Below are 18,254 nucleotides of genomic sequence, written 5' to 3' on the forward strand. Positions count from 1 at the left end.
CTCTGAAAGTATGGAATGTAGGCTACCTGTGGAAAAGATTGTGGATTTGTCAGAAATGATTCAGCAATTTTTGGCGGTCCGTAAGGTGACTTTGAGAAAAATGCAATCTTTGCTTGGAAAATTGAATTTTGCTTGTAGAATCATTCCTATTGGTAGAGTTTTTTTCTAGAAGACTGTCATTGGCTACGTCTGGTGTTGGTAAGCCTCATCATTTTGTAAGGATTAAAAAAGGCCACAAGGATGATTTGAAAGTTTGGTTGGAATTCCTTAAAAACTTTAACGGTGTTGCAATATTTATGGAAGCTAGGATCTCTAATGTTGATTTGGATTTGATAACTGATGCAGCTGGGGGTGTTGGTTTCGGGGCTTATTTTCAGGGGCATTGGTGTGCAGAGGTATGGCCTCAAGAGTGGGTCAATTTGGGTTTAACAAGGAACCTAGTTTTCCTTGAACTATTTCCGATTCTGGTGGCTCTGTTTGTGTGGGAAGTTGATTTGATGAATAAATCCATATTGTTCCATACGGATAATATGGGTGTTGTTTCTGCTATTAATTCTTTGTCTGCATCATCATTACCAGTTTTGCGTTTATTAAGAGTACTAGTCCTGAAATGTTTAAGTATGAATGTATTTGTCAGGGCAAAACATATCCCTGGTAAGCTTAATTTGATAGCAGATTCTTTATCTTGTTCACAGTGGTCTCGCTTTCGAGAGTTGGCTCCTCAGGCGGATGTAGTTGGAGCGATGTTTCCTGTCCAACTTTGGAAGCTTGGGACGGAGGATTGGCTGGATTAATTAAAAAATCTTTGGCTCCAGGTACTTGGTCGTCCTATGTATCAGTTTGGAGGGAATGGGAAATGTGGTTATGTCAATCTGAAATTAAAGAAGGGTCTGATGATGTCACGGGTTGCTTATTGGAGTGGATGTGGCATTGGGGAAATTTGGGTTTGTCACCATCTAATATGGAAAGAAGATTGGCGGCCCTTGCTTTTAGATTTCGTTTATTAGGTTTGTCTGATGTTACAAAAGTTTTTTGGGTACGTCAAGTTCTTAAAGGCTTGAAGAAAAAGGCTAAGGTTAGAGATAAGAGAAGGCCTATTACATTTTCTTTACTTAAAAAAATTTGGGTAGTATTAGCAGAGATTTGTGCATCAAGATTTGAAATAATATTGTTCAGAACGGCCTTTGTATTGGCCTTTTTTGGGGCATTTAGAATTTCGGAATTGGTGAGCCCTAGCAAGAAAGTTTCAGGAGGTTTACAAAAAGGAGATGTAATATGGAACGATAGCAGGGTAGAAATATTACTGAGAAGTAGTAAAACGGACATATATGGGAAAGGCAAGAACATAGTGCTGTTCCCTAGTGGTGGAGAGATATGTCCATGTCAGGTAATGATACTTTATGGGTCCATACGGCCTTTGCAGGATGGCCCTTTGTTAGTTCACTCAGATGGTTCTTTTTTATCACAGTATCAATTTAGAGCCATTTTAAAAGGTTCAATTGTTTTATTGGGTCTTAATCCTTTAGAGTTCGGATCTCACTCTTTCCGGATTGGAGCTGCTACTGAAGCTGCTATGTTAGGTCTCAGAGAGGATATAGTAAAAAAGATTGGTAGATGGGGTTCAAGTCGTTATAAATCCTATGTTAGGCCTGATTTAAGATTATAAAAAAAAAAACAAAAAAAAACCTTTGAATAGAGCGTATGCTTTGGAATGTTTGAGCTGTAATCATCCTGAATACTTTCTGTATTTCTTTTATTTTAGGTGTGAGGATCCTATGGGTGATGGGGCATTCGTTTATATACTGGGCCAATGCTGAGGCCAGTAAGAAAATGGGTGGCCTTCAGCTCGGGTGTCCAGTTGATCAATGGGAGGTCAAATGGTTTGGGATTAGGGGCATGTGCTGGGATCTCTTGTTTCCGTTGTTTCTAGACTATGGCAGATTTTTTCCCCGTCCTGATGTTTTGATAGTGCATTTGGGGGGAAATGATTTAGGTATGATTCCTCAAAAAGAGTTAGTGAGGAGGATTAAAAGGGATCTGGGCAATATAAAGGAGCTTTATCCAGGAATAAAAATAGTCTGGTCACAGATTACTCCTAGGCTGGTTTGGAGGTCAGCAAGGGATTACGATAGGCTAGAAAAGAGCCGCAAGAAAATTAACAAAATAGTTAGTTCTTTTGTTAAAAGGTTGGGGGGAAGTGTAGTTTTCCACCCAGATTTCGAAGTAGATGGGGCCGAGGAATTTTACTTAAAAGATGGTGTTCATTTTAACCAATTTGGGCTGCAGCTATTTCTTTTTGATATAAAAGAAGCGTTGGGAAAAATGTTGGGTTTGGCGGGACTGGGCTGTTCGGTCAGTCCAGTCGGTGGCGGGGGTGCTAGTTCCCAGACAAATATGGTATGCAATATGGCCAAGTGATTTTGGAGGATTTTAAGTAGTTGCCTCTCCATGGGGTGAGTGGGCAACTGGTTTTATAGGGGCAAGGGGTTCCCTATTAAAGTGTAGGTGTCCTTGGACGGACTCAACAGGGATATTGTTGAGTCCAGTTGTTGAATAACGGCCATCTTGTTTTGTGGGTTTGGGAACTAGCACCGCTGTGGGGAATTGACAGTTTTATTTGACAGTTTGATTGTAATGTTATTTATGAACATCAGGTATGTTCTGTTAAAAAATGTTTGAAAATATTTATTACACAATATTTAACTTGTGATGTTAATAAAATGGCTGCGGCCAAATTTTATACCAAAGTTGTGTATAACTCTTTATTTATAGTTATTATGTTAGCTTATAAGGGTTATAAGGTTAAGGCCGGGGATTGACGACTTTAATGGTCAGGGATCCCCTGGGAGTTCGAAGTAACGGGAAGGGGACTTGACCTTTGGAGGAATTAGGCCTTGGGTGTGATTGGTTGGTTCTTGTAAGGGGGCGGGCTTAGCACGCGCTGTTGCGCATTTAAGGAAAGAGCGGGAGAACCTGTCACCAGATTATTTATCAAACCTTTTCTGAAAGTGCTCCCTCCCTCCCTCCCTAATTTTGTTTTCCTTCCTTGTTTCGTGTTTGTCGCAGCAAGGCGGGGGTGCTAGTTCCTAGACAAATATGGTATGCAATATGGCCAAGTGATTTTGGAGGATTTTAAGTAGTTGCCTCTCCATGGGGTGAGTGGGCAACTGGTTTTATAGGGGCAAGGGGTTCCCTATTAAAGTGTAGGTGTCCTTGGACGGACTCAACAGGGATATTGTTGAGTCCAGTTGTTGAATAACGGCCATCTTGTTTTGTGGGTTTGGGAACTAGCACCGCTGTGGGGAATTGACAGTTTTATTTGACAGTTTGATTGTAATGTTATTTATGAACATCAGGTATGTTCTGTTAAAAAATGTTTGAAAATATTTATTACACAATATTTAACTTGTGATGTTAATAAAATGGCTGCGGCCAAATTTTATACCAAAGTTGTGTATAACTCTTTATTTATAGTTATTATGTTAGCTTATAAGGGTTATAAGGTTAAGGCCGGGGATTGACGACTTTAATGGTCATGGTTCTGTGGTCATGTACACAGTGTGGCAGTGGGAACAATAAAATAAATATATAAAAAAAAAAACTTTTAGATTAATCAAATACAAGACACAGTACATTGTATACACTAGACCACCTACAATAAATAATAACTAGAGTGATAGTATGAGCCATAACAATAGCTACTGGTCTTCAATATTTGTACTATAAAATAGGTTGTTGGTGGCATCCATAAATACATACTGCAAAAAAAACCTAAGTGATGCTAAAAATGTTCTATATTACATATGAAAAAAGTAAATCCTTCTTAATAAACTTACTTGTTGGTGGCAATATTGAGAGGGCAAGCACAAGGCTGGCAGTCATCTGGTGAACCTTTAACTATGCCGTAAAATCCTGGTGCACATACCCCACAGTGATCTCCTGCTGTGTTGTGTCTGCATGCCTAGATATGTAAAGAAATATAAGTAACATACATACTCCATACTTCTTTTGAGCTAACAAACAGGATAATGCCTTGTAATTTATTATTATGTCAACAATAACGCTGTACATTTGCACAATATGGTAAAGTTTTGATATCATGCATACAAATGTAAAAGTATGAATATACAGTGGGGCAAAAAAGTATTTAGTCAGCCACCAATTGTGCAAGTTCTCCCACTTAAGAAGATGAGAGAGGCCTGTAATTTTCATCATAGGTATACCTCAACTATGAGAGACAAAATGTGGAAACAAATCCATTCACATTGTCTGATTTGGAAAGAATTTATTTGCAAATAATGGTGGAAAATAAGTATTTGGTCAATATCAAAAGTTCATCTCAATACTTTGTTATATATCCTTTGTTGGCAATGACAGAGGTCAAACGTTTTCTGTAAGTCTTCACAAGGTTGTCACACACGGTTGCTGGTATGTTGGCCCATTCCTGCATGCAGATCTCCTCTAGAGCAGTGATGTTTTGGGGCTGTCGCTGAGCAACACAGACTTTCAACTCCCTCCAAAGGTTTTCTATGGGGTTGAGATCTGGAGACTGGCTAGGCCACTCCAGGACCTTGAAATGCTTCTTACGAAGCCACTCCTTCGTTGCCCGGGAGGTGTGTTTGGGATCATTGTCATGCTTGGAATAAATCCCTTTTAACCTAAAGGGAAGGTGGGAAAGAACTGGAGGTGACAACCCACACACCTAATTCCTTATAAACCTAAGTATAGGATAAGGTAGTGCCTAATGCCAAAACATAGTTTAATTTATAAACAGAGAGAAAGAACAGAAGCATTTATGTGGCACACTTGAGGGGTATTGTCATCTCATACTTATGTAGGTGGTGAGTTCATTGTGTTGAATTGTGAGTTATATTAAAACTTAACATTTATTAAATATATACATAAAATAGTTCAAGTGTTGTGGACCATGCCACTTTTAATAAAAACGTTGCATTAAGTTATATTAGAATCAAAAAAAGAAAAGAAAATAACAGAGTTTAAAAGAAAATAGCACTGTGTACTCTCTGGTAAAGGAGTAACCTCCTGTGTATCACAATTAGTTAAATATATCTTCAAAGGGTAACAAACTGTAATTCACTATAAGTTTAGTGGTAAGTGAGACCGCAGCGTGCCCAGAGGTAACTGAGGGAGACAGCACTATTATTGTATATATATATTAGTTGCCTGTATTTTATAGTAAACAAGTATCAGTCTCCACACTCCCCTAGCCGCCAGACTTAGGCACACATTACCACCTAAATAGATGCCCGCAGTGGGCCAACAAATTACCAAGTGAAAAAAGTTTCCCCAATTAAGTTATACCCCGTTTTCTATATTAAAGTACTAATACCACAGAGAGCAGCACTCAGCAGCAGTGCAAACGGCCTAACGCGCGTTTCGCATATGCTTTATCAAAGAGTTACCTCTGGGCACGCTGCGGTCTCACTTACCACTAAACTTATAGTGAATTACAGTTCGTTACCCTTTGAAGATATATTTAACTAATTGTGATACACAGGAGGTTACTCCTTTACCAGAGAGTACACAGTGCTATTTTCTTTTAAACTGTGTTCTTTTCTTTTCTTTTTTTGATTCTAATATAACTTGATGCAACGTTTTTATTAAAAGTGGCATGGTCCACCACACTTGAACTATTTTATGTATATATTTAATAAATGTTAAGTTTTAATATAACTCACAATTCTACACAATGAACTCACCACCTACATAAGTATGAAATGACAATACCCCTCAAGTGTGCCACATAAATGCTTCTGTTCTTTCTCTCTGTTTATAAATTAAATCATTGTCATGCTGAAAGACCCAGCCACGTTTCATCTTCAATGCCCTTGCTTATGGAAGGAGGTTTGCACTCAAAATCTCACGATACATGGACCCATTCATTATTTCATGTACAAGGATCAGTCGTCCTGTTCCCTTTGCAGAGAAACAGCCCCAAAGCATGATGTTGCCACCTCCATGCTTCATAGTAGGTATTGTGTTCTTTGGTTGCAACTAAGCATTCTCTCTCCTCCAAACACGACGAGTTGTGTTTCTACCAAACAGTTCTACTTTGGTTTCATCTGACCATATGACATTATCCCTATCTGCTTCCGGATCATCCAAATGCTCTCTAGCATACTTCAGACTGGCCCGGACATGTACTGGCTTAAGCAGGGGGACACGTCTGGCACTGCAGGATCTGAGTCCCTGGCGGCGTAGTGTGTTACTGATGGTAGCCTTTGTTACGTTGGTCCCAGCTCTCTGCAGGTCATTCACTAGGTCCCCCCGTGTGGTTCTGGGATGTTTGCTCACCGTTCTTGTGATCATTTTGACCCCACGGGATGAGATCTTGCGTGGAGCCCCAGATCGAGGGAGATTATCAGTGGTCTTGTATGTCTTCCATTTTCTAATTATTGCTCCCACAGTTGATTTCTTCACACCAAGCTGCATGCCTATTGCAGATTCAGTCTTCCCAGCCTGGTGCAGGTCTACAATTTTGTTTCTGGTGTCCTTCGACAGCTCTTTGGTCTTCACCATAGTGGAGTTTGGAGTGTGACTGTTTGAGGTTGTGGACAGGTGTCTTTTATACTGATAACAAGTTCAAACAGGTGCCATTAATACAGGTAATGAGTGGAGGACAGAGGAGCCTTTTAAAGAAGAAGCTACAGGTCTGTGAGAGCCACAGGTGACCAAATACTTATTTTCCACCATAATATGCAAATAAATTCTTTCCAAATCAGACAATGTGATTGTCTGGATTTGTTTCCACATTTTGTCTCTCATAGTTGAGGTATACCTATGATGAAAATTACAGGCCTCTCTCATCTTTTTAAGTGGGAGAACTTGCACAATTGATGGCTGACTAAATACTTTTTTGCCCCACTGTAAGTACACTGTAAAATGGATTTCTTTCCTTTATGAGTTTACAATTTAATTAGATATAGGAAAATCTTCCATAAATTTAGCTAAAACTGTTCAGATTTTAAATGTTTGTCATGCTATGTCTTAGATGAAATGCATAGTAATGGAACTAGTTATGTCAGACTTAAATAATACCTGACAGACTGAGGTACTTGGGTCACACAAATCACTGTGTCCATTGCATTTACAGGGCACACAGGTTCCCAATGTTGGATACGGCCTTCTGCCCTGGGATGCTTTAGATACTCTGTAGAATCCTGGGGAACATGTCTGTATTTAAAAAAAAAAAAAAAAAAATATCACAAGTTAAGTAATTGAGAACATTAAAAGAGCACAAACATATTTGTTTTCCTTTTGCATGTAAAAGAGTACAAGTGTATGGCACTTTTTAGTCAAATGGAGGTTCCTATGCTGAAAAAAAGTAGTACATAAAATGTCATCTTTACTGTTTATGAGGCGTGTCCTACAATACAACAGTAGGAACTTTTCTTGTTAAATAATGAGCTATCAGGCATTAAAGCGACACTAAACCCAACATTTTTCTTTCATGATTCAGATAGAGAATGCAATTTTAAACAACATTCCCGTTTACTTCTATTATCTAATTTGCTTCATTCTTTAGATATCCTTTGTTGAAGAAATAGCAATGCACATGGGTGAGCCAATCACACAAACCATCCATGTGCAGCCACCAGTCAGCAGCTACTGAGCCTATCTAGATATGCTTTTTAGCAGAGGATATCAAGAGAATGAAGCAAATTAGATAATAGAAGTTAATAAGAAAGCTGTTTAAAATTGCACACTCTTTCTAAATCATGAAAGAAAAAAATTGTGTTTCATGTCCCTTTAAGTATTATTTGTACTTTTTAATGGCGTCAAATCATAACAAAACATGTTAAACATTTATATGCAACAATATTTTTGTTTCATAAGTTTTATGTCCCTATTGGCACTAGCAGAATCTTTACTGCTGCATGAATGAATGTAAAAATCAATGAATGATGCATGCTTTATATTAATAGCAATTTGGAAGAATGTTACCTAATACAACTAGACCTCATAAGAGGTAATAACACATTGGGTCCCATTTAACAAACTCCGTACGGAGCTTGTGGACCCAGAAACACAAGTTATGAAGCAGCGGTCTATAGACCGCTGCTCCATAACCCTGTCCGCCTGCTCTGAGCAGGCGGACAGACATCGCCGCAAATCAACCCGATCGAGTACGATCGGGTTGATTGACAGCTCCATGCTGGCGGCCTATTGGCCGCGGGTCTGCAGGGGGGCGACGTTGCACCAGCAGCTCTTGTGAGCTGCTGGTGCAATGTTAAATGCGGAGAGCGTATTGCTCTCCGCATTTAGCGAGGTTTTGCGGACCTGATCCGCAGTGTTGGATCAGGTCCTCAAGACCTTTGGTAAATAGGGGCCATTGTCTTTACTCCAAAAACAAAAATCAGAATAAGGGGCATATTTATCAAGCTCCGAATGGAGCTTGATGCCCCGTGTTTCTGGCGAGCCTGCACGCTCGCCAGAAACAGCAGTTATGAAGCAGTAGTCACAAAGACGAGTACGATCGGGTTGATTGACACCCCCCTGCTGACGGCCTATTGGCCGTGAGTCTGCAGGGGGCGGCGTTGCAGCAGCAGCGGTCTGTCGGACCTGATCCGCACTGTCGGCTCAGGTCCGACAGACCTTGATAAATTGGGGCCTAAGTGTGATCACTTCTTGATTGTACAGAGGAAGATCATTACATTTTCATCTGCTATACCTTGTACCTGCAGAAGTGTGTTGGTTCCAAAGTAAAATAGTTTGCAGTGTTACAAAACCAATTTTCAAACTATTTTCCAGTTCTCATAATATTCAAATGTTAGTGTAATGTACAGTAAGTTCTGAATATTTATTTTCTATTTATTTGTACCAAGTTGTAGAATTTGTATTGAAATTGTTTTATTTTATGCTAGTTGATAAGCATACCCAGAGGGCAGTCTATGTGTTAAAAATGTAACCCCACAAGCTATAAAAAAATAAAAAAGTAAAAATACAGAAAAAAATAAACAAAGCTATCCAAAATAATAAAATTAAACCTATATTAATACCCCTATAAAAAAAAAAACACCCCCTAATCTATTAATAAACTACCAATAGCCCTTAAAAGGGCTTTTTGTAGGGCATTGCCCTAAAGAAATCAGCTCTTTTTACAAGCCCCCCTAACAGTAAAACCCCCTACCAAACCCCCCAAATAAAAAAAACTAACACTAATAAACCTAAACTACATATTGCCCCTAAAGGGGCATATGTATGGGCATTGCCCTTAAAAGGGTATTCAGCTCTTTTTGAAATTGCCCAATGATTCAATAATATAAATAAACAAACCGCCCCCCCCCCAAATTAAAAAAAATCTATCACTAAAACCCCAAATAGGTACTCATGGTTTCAGAAGTCCGGTGGAGAAGGTCTTCATCCCAGCGAGTTCATCATCTTCATCCACAGTGAAGGCAGCTCGGAGCGGAGGTCCAGAGTGGTCTTCCCAGATGTGGCAATCCTCGGGGGTGGTCATGTGTGGCCGTGGCTGTCCTTGTAGTGGCAGTGGTCCTCGGCAGCATGGCGGCTCCTCTTCATCCGATGTCCATCGTATGCTGAATATTGAATGCAAGGTACCGCAATCAATTTGGGGTACCTTGCATTCTTATTGGCTGAATTTTTCAAAACAGCCAATAGGATTAGAGCTACTGAAATCCTATTGGCTGTTCAAATCAGCCAATAAGATTTCAGTAGCTCTCATCCTATTGGCTGATTTTGAAAATTTCAGCCAATAGGAATGCAAGGTACCCCAATAAATATGGGGTACCTTAAATTCAATCTTCAGTGTGCGGCGGACGATCACATGAAAAGGAACCTCCACGCCTACTCCGAGGACCACCGCCGAGGATCCTCACATCTGGGAAGACTGCTCCGGACCTCCGCTACTTGCCGCCTTCGCTCTGCGCACATCTGGGAAGACTGCCACATCTGGGAAGACTTCTCCGGACCTCCGCTCTGCACTGCCTTCGCTGTGGCTGAAGATGATGGTCCTGTCTGGAAGAAGACCTTCTCCGCTGGACTTATGAAACCGTGAGTACCTATGTGGGGCTTTAGTGTTAGGTTTATTTTTAATTTCTTTTTTTTGTTTGTTTTTTTAGATTAGGGTTTATTGGGCAAATTGCAAAAGAGCTGAATGCCCAAACAAATGCCCCTTTAGGGGCAATGGGTAATTTAGGTTTATTAGTGTTAGTTTTTTTATGTTGGGGGGTTTGGTGGGTGGGGGGGGGGTGTTTACTGTTAGGGGGGGACTTTGGTTATTTTTAATGTAAAAGAACTGATTTCTTTAGGACGATGCCCTACAAAAAGCCCTTTTAAGGGCTATTGGTAGTTTATTCTTAGATTAGGGGATGGTTTATTTTCATAGGGATCAGGTTTATTTTTTTTATTTTGGATAGTGTTGTTTATTATGTTTTGTAATGTTAGCCTTTTTATTTTCTGTAATGTTAGATTAATGTAATGTAATTTTTTATTTATAATTTAATTGTAATGTAGTATTTTTTTATTGTAATAAAGGGGTTCATTTAGGGGGTGTTAGGTTAGGGGTCTTAGTCATTAAATTAGTTTGTTTGTATTGTGGGGGTTGGCGGTTTAGGAGTTTATAGGTAAATTAGGTTTAATGCGTTGTGGGGTTTGGCAAATTAGGGGTTAAAAGATGTATTAGGTAGTTTGCGATGTGGTTGGCAGATTTAGGGGTTAATATATATATATATATATATATATACATTGTTTCTTAATACTTTGTGTGTGCGGTTAGTTTATTTTTGTCTTAATAGTTCGTACGAGCAGTTCGTTTTTTTTTTTTAAATACTTATTGGGGGCGGTTAGGTTTTTTTTTTTTTTTGTAATGATCCGTTTGCCTTTGCTGCATCCAGGTGGATTCCGAAAATGGCAGGGTGGTGAAAGAATCCACTGAAGTTTGATTTTTTTCACCACTCTGCCATTTTCGGGAATCAACCAGGTGAATTCTTTTGGCTGTGCGTGCAGCCAACATTATGTTGGCTGCATCGCGCTGCCAACATTCCTTTGAGGATGCGTGCACAAATGCGGACGGCAACGGATGCGTTACAAATGTGATTATAGTATTGATGGGGTCTAAAAGAATCATAGGTGTTACTGAAATATAGATATATAAATAAATGTTTTGACATGTTGAGTCCATTTTTAGCCAAAGTCTTGGAAATCTTTTGAAATTGACAATTAGTAGAGATAGAAATAAAAATAAAATGTAGGATGTGATCAAGTGATCACAATCCCAAAATGCTTTAGGTGGCATTTAGACAATGAACCTGCCATGCTCCAAAACAATAGAGATACATTAGTTTGTCTCTTTAGGGGGTTTGAACAGGGGCATTATCAGAATAGTTGACATATATGTTGGATGGGTTATTTATTTAACTATTTTAATTAGGGTATCAGTCAATCAGTATGATGGTGGTAATGTCAGTTTGTTTTGTACAAGATCAATATCATTGTTCTATTCGCAAATATTTTTTAGGATACCTCGTAATAACTTAAAAAGTGTTTTCAGTGGGTTTATCAAGTCATTTTAGCTGTGAAATTTAATAAATGTGTTGTAAATGTGTTTTTAAGAATCAAGGATTGTGATCAGTAAAACAACACTGGCACATGTTAAGTATAGGACCATTTTCGTAATTTAAAAAGTGCTTCCATTAAACAATGAAAAGATTGTGATTATGTCAATATTAAAAAGGGCTCATCTGCAGCTGTTAACATACAGATAATTATTAAAAGATAGAATGTAATCAATAACTAAATGTTAATTTGAAACATATTGCTATTTCAGATCAGTTCAAAGATTCATGCCTTGCAAAGCCTGACTGAATTTAAATCCCTAATTTCTTTTGATGTGTCCAATAAGAACCCACTTGAAAATGAGCTAATACATTAAGTTGGAATTTAAGACTTCCATTGAATAGCTAAGTTGATTAATACTTATAAAAGCTTTCAATCGGAAAGTATTCTTCTAAGATACTTATTTTTTGAGATTGTAGAGATTTATGTTATGTAAAAAAAAGTATGTTATGAATATTTTTAGACCCACAAAATATCCTCTCTTAACAGTATAAATGATGGTTGATAAAAGCTAATATTTATCACGTTATATCATGTTCATTGGAGGCAATAAACTGTTGATGATACATTAATTTGGCTGTAGAACAAAATAGTTACCTCGCATGAAAAACCAGAATATCCCACAGGGCATTGACATTTCTCAATCAAGTAAGCTCGTGGACTCATGGTGAAAGAAGTTCCTTCCTCTGCCACTTCCAAAGAAATTTCAGAAATTCTGTATAAAAAGGGACAAGTTCATTGCATCTTATCAAATATAATAAGAGTTGCTTATAGTCCCTTCTATTCAATATACAACAAATATAATATGATACAGAAACCATCTGTATAATGTTTCTTTCATAATAATAATTGAATACTATATGAAAAAAATCTTTACATAAATATGTTTTCTCCTCTACCCCAGTCATGAACCCGTTTTTGCATTTGTATAAAACATTCTTGCTTATAATATAAGTAGAGAAATACATTTTTAGCACTCATGAATGCTAACTGTGCTCACTGTAAACAATTAGCATTCCTAGGTTAGTGCAGGTATCACAAGTTAACAGTAAAAAAGTTAGTGCTCAAAAGACACAGGTGCAATAACTTCAGGACTCTGGATATCGTGACCATGCTAACTCCCTCTCCCAATAGATTTCTTTGGGGCGCATTAAATAAAGCATTTTACTTTTATCGCTAGGGCACTAATCCCGAAACTGTGCTAGACCAACTGAGCCAGAGAGGAAAACTCTGAGGAGCACTTCAGGTCTCAAAACCCAATGCTGATCTGCTTCTCCCCTCTTGATCACCCTCTCTCACTATATCATTCAATTTAACACATTCTTCTTATGCCATACCCCCTTTTCATTCCCCCTCACACACATGATTTGTTTCCCCCCTCTCTTCACTCACACTCTTTCTGAAAATAAGTTACATGTGAGTCTGATACGTTTTATCCAGTGTTGCATGTGTGTAATATAAACTCATGTATATAAAGACATATTTCTCCTTCAAGAGCCCTGTCTTCCTATCAACAGTGTAACAATTGTTTAATTGCTTATTATTGAAATTGCCTGGTTAAAACTTCCTTACATGAAAGTCTGTGAATAGCCTACAAAAACACAATCACTGTCATTGTAACCCCACAATATTGCACTCAGTGCATTCATATTTGTGCTTTTACATAATTATTAAACACATATCTTGATGACAGAAATATTGCACATATGTTGTGATGTGGCACATTTATATAAATTAAAATGTGGTGCTCATCAGGTATGGTACTCCTACATCATCTCTTTCATTCTCCCTCATCTTTCCCTGTCTCATTTTTTACATCTCCACCTCTTGCCTAAACTTTTTCTTTTTCCCCTCTATCTCTTTTTCCTTTACTTTCTCAATTTCTCACTTCCTCTCTTCCATTTTAATTTTCTCTCTCCTTCCTTTTTTTAAACCCTTCTTCCCCCCACTTTTTTTCTAAAACTCTCTTTCCTCTCTCTTTATCACCATTCCTTTTATGCTACTTTTTTTTGCTACTTTTTACTTCCTTTCTCCATCCTCTTTCTTTCTACATTCTACCCCCTTACTTTTCTATGTATTTTTAATCTTTTTAATTTCTCCTTTACCCCTTTCTTCACCTTTTATCCCCTACTGCCCTCTCTCTCTACTTCTATATATTTTCCCTTCCTTTCCCCATTATCTCTCCCATCCTTTTTCTCTTCTTCCTCTCCTCTTATGCTATGTTCACTTGTCTCTTCTCTCCTATACCGCCCCTTCCCCTCTCCTCCTCCCTTTTATTTTTGCCTCTTTCACATTCTAGCACTACTCATCCCATCTCTATACCCTTTGTCCCCTCTCCCCATATCCACCTCCTCCTATCTTTCTTTCATACCCTTCTATTTCATACTCTACTTTTCTTTATCTTTCTTCATGTAATGTATGAGCACTTTCTTTTTCTTTTTTTTTTAAATCTTTATTACATTATCCACATAATACAAAAAATAAAATGCTGAAATACAGGCATTTACATAAGTCAATGAGAATAATAAAACTGAAATACATGAGCTGAAATCCAGGAAATTATCTATTGGCGCCTTTGATCCCTATCCTGTACTACTCCAACACTTTCTTCTTACCCCTTACCCTTCTCTCTATCTTTACTTAAATTATTTTAATACATGAATCAAGTATATATTAGTAGAGAATATAAAAATATGTGAGAGCCCAAAAAACACAAACATTTTTTATAAACTTATACAGCCCCTGACCTTCCTCATTCCACTCTCAAATACTCTATAGTTGGATATTGACGATTTGTTCTAAGTGAGTTTTGAATTCCACACCCTGATAATAAATAAAGTCTGTCCAGATCTTGCTAAAGGAATCACCTTTCCTCCCCCCTAGTTTATAGTCATAGGCAGCCATGATTGCCGAATTTATTAGAACATTCTTAGCTTCTCTAAGTACAAAGTCTTTCCCATGAAGGGAGATATAATTAATTGCCCAAAAGCAGAATTAATGTTCCAAGAAAATGGAGACATTGAGTTAGTTTTTAGTTATTAAACAAAGGAAAAATGGAAAAAACTAGAAAATTACTATAAATTCCTTAAACAAATACATATCCACCTCACAATTCTTTTTCTAGCTAAGTTTCTACCATGTACCATACGATTTCTTACTAATCTTACATAAGATATATTAATATTTGTATTATTATTGCAGACAAGCAATGCAGTGCATAATTTAAAATAATTGATTTACAATTTAAAAGGACTCTCTGCTTTCTTAATTAAAATAAGATTTATGGATGATTTAGGGTAAAAATAGCAAACTATGGCTTAAATGAAATTGCTTTAAATCTAATAGTTCTCAATGTCTTATAAAGGAACATTCAGCATCTATTAGTTTCTAAGTAGATTTACATAAGAAATAAAATGGGAAAACAGCAAAAGATCATTCCTTGTATATCAACAAGTTTTAAAAGTCTGTTCCAATTATAATTATGGTCATATTTTATTTATCCATTTTAACATTTAGTTTTTTAATTATAACAATGTATTAAAAGGCCAGTAAACCTACAAAATAATGTTATATAATTCTGCACATAGTGCAGAATTATATAACATTAGCTTAGCACCAACTTTATAAATCAAAAACTTACAGGAATATTTGATTCCAAAATTAAATTTTCCTGAACACCACTCCTGGCTCTACTGAATGGGTTTTGTTTTTCATAAGCGCTTTGCAGGTACGCTGCCTAGTCACAGCGCACCTGATCGTGCCATTAAACTGAATGTAGCTCGCTCCCGCTACCAGATCAGAGCTAAGAATCCACATTATGGAGGAATTGGTCATTCTTTTCCAACAGTGCAGAATTATGTAACATTATTTTGTAGGTTTACTGGCCCTTTAACAATTATTGGGTACAATTAAACAGACCTACAGTATCTCTGTATGGAGCTGACCAAAAAGCAAAAAGTTCAGTGGTGTATCTGTGTTTATGTTGCCCTAGGCCTATTAAAAAATAATGGCCATTCCAGACTATTTTTCTTAAAGGTACACTAAACAATTTGAGACTGTATAAATGCTCAATTATGCACATTAAAACAACTTTTGAATATACTTTCATTGCTTATATATCAACTTTTCTTGTAATTTAAAGGGACACTCAATCAAAATTAAACTTTAAGATAGAGCATGCCATTTTAAACAACTTTCCAATTTACTTCCATTAACAAAATGTGCAGAGTCTTTTTATATTTAAACTTTTTGAGTCACCAGCTCCTACTGAGCATGTGCAAAAATAAGTGTGTATGCATTTTTTAATGGCTGGCTGTCACATGGTATGTGTATGCATTTGTGATTGGCTGATGGCTGTCACATGGTATAGGGGGAGTGGAAAAAGACATAACTTTTAAAATTGTCAGAAAAAAAAGATCTACTACTCATTTGAAGCTCAGACTAAGTGCTATTGCATTGTCTTGTTATCTTGCATTTGTTGATTATGCCAATCTACTGTGTTGACTGGTCCTTTAAGTTTAAAAATGGTGGATTTACCAATACTAAAAAATTAAAGCGCACATGACAGGCTTCGCAAGACTAACATTAACAATTTTTTGTTTCTAATTTGCAGTTTTTTATCTAATTTCTGCTGAAGCCAAACAATGGATATTTAGCAAGCCCTGTCTTCTACAAATGCAAGTTTTGTTTGGCTCCTCCAAATAAGAAAAATGGAGTTGGACCATTGAATTGCAGCAAAAAAAGGTGTTAATCTGTTCTAATATCATTCACATTCTGTAGATATATTAATGTATTTGAGGAAAATGTTAACATTAAAAGGTGTTTCCCTTTAAACTTGCTTCAATATTTTCTTCTTTCTAATAGTTTGCAATCTAGCAAATTATATTTTATAAGTATATGTAGGCAATCAAGAAAAAGAGACCATGTCTGTAATGTGTGGAAGAGATACTTCTAAATATATGGTGACTACAATTAGTAAGGGAACAACAGCTGCCTAGTTGGCATATTGATCTAGTCCTGAGTCATGAAGCAATACATAAGAGAGACCAACTCCTCAAAAGCATAGGATTAATATGCAATGGTTAACAACAAAAAAGTATCACTATACACAATATTGCTTTGTATCTGAAAGGACCATCAAAAACAAAGAAATTCAATAATTAAAAAGTGCATGATAAAAAGACAAAGTAATACTAATTTGCTAGCCCCCTGTATCATGTCACAGCTATCAGCCAATCACAGACTCATACGTATACCACTGTGAACTCTTGCACATGCTCAGTCAGGGCCGGACTGGGAATAAAAAGCAGCCCTGACAAATTTGGAGAACAGCCTTATTTCCGTTGAGTCAGTAGAAGGTGCATGCCCCATTTTTCTCAAAGGGGATTACTTTCATACTCCTTTCCCCAATATTTGTTTTCAGAATTATATTATTAGTTTGTATTTTTGTATAAAAAAGCCAGAATGTTGTTATATTGGTATCCTACAACCTAATTGCATCCATTAAGCACCCCTTTAAATTGTAGCATTACAGCCCCAGCAGCTGTAGCCCAACAGGAAATCTCCTGGTATCCTGGTAGGCCAATCCTGCCTTGTTGTGCTCAGTAGAAGCAGCTGGTGCCTCATAAAGTGAACTTATAAAAATATTGTGTGCAATTTGATAATAGAAGTAAATTAGAAACTCCTTGAAACTGTATCAGAATAATGCGTTTTGACTCCAGTGTCTCTTTAATAACTGGACTAACAATAAAGTTAATAAAACAGTAAAGGGTTATTCAATACTATTCAACTTGAAAACATGTATGTCATGTAACCAGTGATGTCACAGGTGATGTTATATGTAATACATCAGTGACAACACCCAATAGCGTAAGAGCAGTTCTATTGCTATTACACTCAATGGGGCATATTTATCAAGCTCCAAATGATATCAAGCTTGCTCTGAGCAGGCGGACAGACATCGCCAGAAATCAATCCGCACTGTCGGATCAGGTTCGATAGACCTTAATAAATATGGGCCAATAAATTCAAAGCTGAGTGGTTTAAGCACTGCAGCAGGTTCCAAATTATTTATTTATTTATTTATAAAATATTTTACCAGGAAAGATACATTGAGATTTCTCTCGTTTTCAAGTATGTCCAAATAATGGAGTCAGCTGTTAGATTCTATGGCCTAGATTTGGAGTTCGGCGGTAAAAGGGCTGTTAACGCTCCGCAGGCTTTTTTCTGGCCGCACCATAAAATTAACTCTGGTATCGAGAGTTAAAACAAATGCTGCGTTAGGCTCCAAAAAAGGAGCGTAGAGCATTTTTACCGCAAATGCAACTCTCGATACCAGAGTTGCTTACGGACGCGGCCGGCCTCAAAAACGTGCTCGTGCACGATTCCCCCATAGGAAACAATGGGGCTGTTTGAGCTGAAAAAAAACCTAACACCTGCAAAAAAGCAGCATTCAGCTCCTAACGCAGCCCCATTGTTTCCTATGGGGAAACACTTCCTACGTCTGCACCTAACACTCTAACATGTACCCCGAGTCTAAACACCCCTAGCCTTACACTTATTAACCCCTAATCTGCCGCCCCCGCTATCGCTGACCCCTGCATATTTTTTTAAACCCCTAATCTGCCGCTCCGTAAACCGCCGCCACCTACGTTATC

General features: G+C 37.5%; 1 protein-coding gene across 6 annotated transcripts in view; it reads right to left on the reverse strand.

Annotated features, from left to right (window-relative positions):
- Positions 1-18,254, reverse strand: part of LAMA2 (laminin subunit alpha 2) — a 1,406,020-nt gene that overhangs the window by 442,722 nt on the left and 945,044 nt on the right. For all 6 annotated transcript variants that reach the window (XM_053710700.1, XM_053710701.1, XM_053710696.1 and 3 more), the window contains 3 exons: positions 12,196-12,313; positions 7,060-7,194; positions 3,837-3,961 (listed from right to left, as the gene is read on the reverse strand). In XM_053710700.1, coding sequence (XP_053566675.1) covers positions 3,837-3,961; positions 7,060-7,194; positions 12,196-12,313 — 378 coding nt within the window. The remainder of the gene's footprint in view (positions 1-3,836; positions 3,962-7,059; positions 7,195-12,195; positions 12,314-18,254) is intronic.

The sequence above is a fragment of the Bombina bombina genome, chromosome 4 (genome assembly GCF_027579735.1).
Source record: "Bombina bombina isolate aBomBom1 chromosome 4, aBomBom1.pri, whole genome shotgun sequence".
Classification (NCBI taxonomy): Eukaryota; Metazoa; Chordata; class Amphibia; order Anura; family Bombinatoridae; genus Bombina; species Bombina bombina.